Source organism: Epinephelus moara, chromosome 6, assembly GCF_006386435.1.
Source record: "Epinephelus moara isolate mb chromosome 6, YSFRI_EMoa_1.0, whole genome shotgun sequence".
In the NCBI taxonomy this organism is placed as follows: Eukaryota; Metazoa; Chordata; class Actinopteri; order Perciformes; family Serranidae; genus Epinephelus; species Epinephelus moara.
Genome location: NC_065511.1, coordinates 33570571 through 33576382, shown reverse-complemented (window position 1 = coordinate 33576382; position 5812 = coordinate 33570571). Strand labels below are relative to the sequence as shown.

The following is a 5812-nucleotide window of genomic DNA, read 5'->3' as shown; positions in this document are numbered from 1 at the left end:
AAGTAAGCACTGTGGAGGACTTTTGTTTTTAAATTTGGCTTAGGAGAGGGGCACACAACTTTAAATGGCTGTATTTTGTATTTATCTTAAAGCCGATTTTAAAGAAAACATGCTTTACAAACCCAAAATTGCCAAAATTATACTATTTATCATGGCCAGAAATTGTGAAAACAGAAATCATTGTTAGGGTTGGGGTTTGTAAATTTCCCACGGCCTTTGATGAGCACATTATGTGGCACAAACACTTCCATCAGACAAAACCAAATACTGATATTTCATGAAAATCACTTTATTCGCCATCTCATTTAATAAACTCTTTGCACGACAAAAGTGAAAAACCAAAGCTTTTCTCAACTCTGTCTTCATTTGTCCTCATCTTTTAACTCGAAAACATCACAGGATAAGCTTTTACAATCAAATAACTACTTTATGGTGGAGGGAGGGTCATGCATTTCCAGGCAGTCACTCAGGGAGGCTCAAGGGAAAAATATCTGTAGCCTCAGGGAAGGTCAAACTAACATAAGATAAAATAAAACTCTCTCCAGCCACCCTTCCTCTGAAAGAACAGTCCCTAATATTTAGAAATTTGTACTTTGTAGTGTCCTTGTCTCTAAATGGGTCATGTGCTCGTCCCCACAGCCTCTAAATCAATTCACCTATCACCTCTCTGCAGTATACAGACCATGGATTCATACTGATAAAGGTACAAACCCACACTGCCTTTTTATTCCACTGATAAAATGTAGGTCAAGTGCCATTGCATATGCGCATGCGCGGTGTGGTGTTCCGGGTTGGCATAGTGGTACAGTTGACTGGGGTAAAGGTAACGGCTGCTGCTGAGGATACAAACACACTGACCGGGCTCATTACATGTATTTCTGCAGTGTGTGGATGCAGTCAGCTGAAGTCAACACAGCCTGAAGACGGTGAGCTAACAAACCCACTTTGTTTTAAAGCTAGAAATTTTGTTGTTTTTAAATCAAGTTTGTCCTCGGGACACGTCAAACATCGCTGTTTACTTAGCTTTAACTTAAATAATTGCCGCGGGCGAGACTAGTTAACGCGCTGTTGTCGTGCTAACGTTAGCTAGCTAATTGGACATCGTTTAACAGGTTAGTTTGATATAATAATTAACGAGCAACATGTCTGAAATTGGCTGCTTACAACAAGCATGTTAGCAGGCTGCATTTTTATTGAACTTAGTGTGAAAGCCAAGTTACACTAGTAACTTTTATTGAACTTGTCATAAAATTAGAACGTTACTTGGATAAATATAGTAACACCGCTGGCAACAGTTTAAAGCTACTTTATATCCCACAGAAAACTGGAGGATATTACAACCATTAGAAAATCCTGTTTGGGTAGCAGTTAATGCCAAACAGACTGGTCACAGGTCTGCTGTGTACACCTGCCCAGGGAACATGTATGATATCAGCCTACAGACTGGGTCAAAGCAGTAATTATAATGTATAGTAGAGGGGACACCCCCAATATTCAAATATGCCAAATACTATTAATAAAAAATTTCTAAATTAGAAAAAAATGCTGATATGTGATAGCCAACCACACACTGCTGTCCAAAATAATCATTGTGATCAATCAATACAATCAAAATCATGAATTAACTCAACAAATTGCCATCATTATTTGCATTGTTTTTATTATATGTTCTGCATGTGTTTGGTCTAAGTGGTGTAGCCAGCCCTGGCAAAACAGGGCTCACAGGCGTATTCAACTAACATCAATGTGTTTATTGCAGTGGTTTTACAACTGGTTCAAGGTCCACATACTGTAGTTTAATGTACTCACAGTCTTGTGTTTGCCCATGATGTTGAACTAGTTCGCCGTCTCTGTCAGGTAGCTGTGTCATTCGCTTTCTCTACAGCAGGAAACAGCACTTTAAAAAAAGTTCTGTGCCATTATTTTACAGACTTTCTACAAACACATTCTCGAGTCACTTGCGGTCCATTCAGGATGGACCTGTGACCCACTTTTCGTCTGCGACCCACTAGCAGGGGACCACTGATTTAGCATACCCAACACAAACGACACCATCCACAATGACCATACAGTTGAATCAACACCTCTCTAAAACAGTTTAAACAAAAACCAAACATTATACAGCCTTAATGATGGTACAATATGTTGCAGAACTGATGTATCAGACTGTATTAGTTTTAATTAGGAATACCTCAAACTGGCAACAGATTGAATTTTTGCTCCCATTACTTACATTGTAAGGACATCAGAAAGTGATTCCTATTGGCCTGTATGAAGAGGAGGAATAATTATAGCAAGTCCAACCTGTTTTGATGCACACATGGGCACATGAGTATTGCTTTAAGACAGATTTTTGGCATCCATCATTTAGGATTCCTTATGATTAGGTGGAGTCCAAATGAAACATAACGGCCAGATCTAAATAAACAGAAGTATGCAGCCAGGGGTGTACACACGCTTTTGGCTTTGTAGTTTATCTGCAAGAACTGTTTGGCTTGTTGAGAAATGTTTACAGTGTCTTTGACCTGATCTGTTTGTCTGCCGTAGTTATTTTAATTATTATTATTTTATTATTATTATCACTTGCAGTCCATTCAGGATGGACCTGTGACCCACTTTTGAACTGCGACCAACCAGCTGGGAACCACTGGTGTCAGTGTGTTATACTTATCAGATAATGGACAAGGAGTCTGAGTACAGTGTTAATCATTTATGTTGTGCTGCATGTGTAACTTATGTAGACAGTACTAGGCTAGCTTTTATTATAGGCTGGGCTGTATAGCTGTACTTGCTTATGATAAATAACTAATAATGCTATCCATCAATTTTGAGATTTTGGGCTATTATGATGTCTTTTAGACTAGTGGAAAAAAAACATACACACTTGGAAAGGGAATCATGAGGGAACGGGTATTCAGTTGGTTGCAGTCTGCAACCTCACCACTAGCTGCCACTAAATCCCACACAGTGTTCCCTGAAGACATTTACAGATGTTTGTTTTGTGGTTTCAGTCTCAGTTCCGTCCAAGGAGAAGAAATGGATAATAACTTGTCAGAGACTGTGCCAGAGCGGACCTTCCAGTACCAAAACAGCCTGCCATCCCTGCCTGTCCCATCACTAGAGACCAGCCTTTCAAAGTACCTGAATGCAGGTAGGACAGTAATGTTGAACAACCTGCTGTGTCACATGTTACTCTGTTTCATTTCAGGTTTTGTTTTTTAAATATTCATCATGTGAACTTTAAATATTTACTTAAACAAATACTGTATATATTTAAGAAAATTCACCATGGCCTTTCTGCTCACTGCTGCTACTGTCATTTGTCTTTAGGTAAATGTTTAGTGTTGTGAGAATTGTTATTTTGTAATTTTGCCCTTCAGGTAAAAGCCCTTATCTTTGGTTTTAAACTGGTTTCTCTTGGATTTGGACAATATTTAAGTCAGGACAAGAAGTATGTTCCCACTGATCTCAATCACTTCCAAAAATTGGTGGATTAGGAGCAAGTCTACTAAGTTTTGGAAAATAAATGGATGCGTTCACGTTTAAATTAAAATATGCCATCAACACTGAAATTAAAATTATACGACGGCATTTAACAGTTTATCTCAGATCTTTGGATTTGTCTGTGTCAAAGGTGCAACAGTTCTTCTCACCAGAACAGCTTACATAGAGGTGCAATATGCCAAAGTCAGTAGCTCTTAAAAGGGGCTCCAAGTGAAATTCAGGACATATGAGTTGTCTGGACATGGTTGTCAACATGGAGGTGGCTGAGCCAGGTGAAATGGTGAAATTAACAGCGCTAAACAACGGCAACAGCACTGACGGAGCTAAAGGTGTTAACCGGGCGGAACCCAAGGGTGGGCGCTATACTTTCACATCCGGATATCAGCAGTAACTGCAGTATGAGTGTAGTGCAAAGTGGCATTGATAAGCCAGCCAACGGGATGCACACATGCACTAACATGCAGCTTGCAACAACAAACCATAGAGACGCTCAGATTACAACACAGAGAGGGAGCATGACTTCATCGTCTGCTCAGTAGATGTTACAATCCCTTGATGCATGTACTTGAGACTATGAGTGGGAGTGATAGTGCTGTCTGGGGTTTCTGAGTTGGAGCCACAGGGTTAACGTTAGATGGATAGAAAAGTAAGCAGAGCCAAGAAGAGACATCAATGCGGACTGAAATCTCTCCAGCCCAACTGCGCCGTACACTCTACCTCCCCCTACTCCCTCATTTTGATGAGGGGAAAGAGGAGAGAAGAGAGAAAAAACTAACAGAAGAAAAACTCTCCTAACTTTAATCCGGGTGGAGTTTAACTGGTCAGTAGTGGTTTGTTGCTGTATTAATGCTCTGACTGTCACATATAGAACCTTTAACTCTGACTATTGTCACCACATAGAGGTGTGTTAATAAGTGAATCAGTAGGAATGTATGACTGTGTGTTGAATATTAACTGTATATGTAAGCTTTTTGTGCAGGCTGAATTAGTTTCTATAGCAGAAGATGCTTAACGTTCACCATGACTGGCAGCTGGGGCTTTTAATTAACTAATATTTCTTTGCCGTGTTTTCCACCAGTTTGTCCATTTGCATCTGATGAAGAGTTCAAGGCTACAGCAGATATTGTGAGGAAGTTTCAAGATGGTGTTGGCAAAGAGCTGCACCAGAAGCTACTGCAGAGAGCCAGGACAAGGAGGAACTGGGTGTGTGTGAGCTGTAGATGTCTTGTTTTTGGTGTTACATGTGCCCTATTCAGTCATGGATGTTTTACTTAGTTTTTTTTTTAATCCCTCAGCTGGAAGAGTGGTGGTTAGACACTGCTTATCTGGAGCCACGCATCCCCTCTCAGCTGAATGTGAACTTTGCCGGCCCTGGGGCGTACTTAGAGCACTGCTGGCCTGCTGAAGAGGGAACTCAACTGGAGAGGGCCAGTATCAGCACATGGCACACACTACAGTACTGGAACCTGATCCGCACGTAAGACATGTTCACACACATTTTTACGAGCTGTGTTTTGTGATGTTGCTCTCCTTTTTACATGAAGTCAGGTATAAATGTAATTTTTGTTTTTTTTTAGGGAGAGGATTCATCCTCAGAAAGCTGGAAAAATACCGCTGGATATGGACCAGTTCAGAATGCTGTTCTGCACCTGCAAAGTACCTGGAGTAAAGAAGGACACCATTCGTAACTACTTCAAGACAGGTACGATCAACTTGCCTCTTATCTCTAACCTTGAGACACACCTGTATACAATTTACCACCCCTGATAAGCTGACATATCACCGTTGTATATGTGCTTTTTGTGCTGCCCCACAGAGAGTGAGGGTCCGTGCCCCTCCCATTTGTTAGTGATGTGTCGTGGACGGATCTTCACATTTGACGCAGTCCATGATGGACAAATCCTCACTCCTCCAGAACTTCTCAGGTAGTACACACACCACTCATGGGAACAAACGTGCAGTTGAGGCATTGGGGCCATAAACCAACTGCTGCTGACACTGTTAACTAAACTTATAAAAAGATAGAAGAGTGTTATACAACCTACCACTGAGAAGATGGGTACACTGTGGTCATAAAGGGATGGACACGGTCAGCAACAATACTCAGGTAGGCTGTGGTGTTTAAACCATGCTCAGTTGGTACTAAGTAGGGTTGGGTCGGTATGAGAAAAAAAAAAACCGGTCCGGTTTTTGTAAAAAAAACCGCATCAAGTCGGTAATACCGGATTTTCGCCACTTGGGGGCGCAGTTGACTCATTTAAAATAAAAAACGACCTTAGGACAACAGAGTGACAGTAACAAGTTGTTT

At 40.9% G+C, this 5812-nt stretch overlaps 1 protein-coding gene across 1 annotated transcript in view; it reads left to right on the top strand.

Annotated features, from left to right (window-relative positions):
• The first annotated feature begins 772 nt into the window (after positions 1–772).
• crot (carnitine O-octanoyltransferase) overlaps positions 773–5812 on the top strand; it is a 16400-nt gene continuing 11360 nt past the window's right edge. The window contains exons 1-6 of the mRNA XM_050047642.1: positions 773–926; positions 3012–3151; positions 4583–4707; positions 4800–4981; positions 5082–5206; positions 5321–5429. Coding sequence (XP_049903599.1) covers positions 3037–3151; positions 4583–4707; positions 4800–4981; positions 5082–5206; positions 5321–5429 — 656 coding nt within the window. The 5' untranslated portion in view covers positions 773–926; positions 3012–3036. The remainder of the gene's footprint in view (positions 927–3011; positions 3152–4582; positions 4708–4799; positions 4982–5081; positions 5207–5320; positions 5430–5812) is intronic.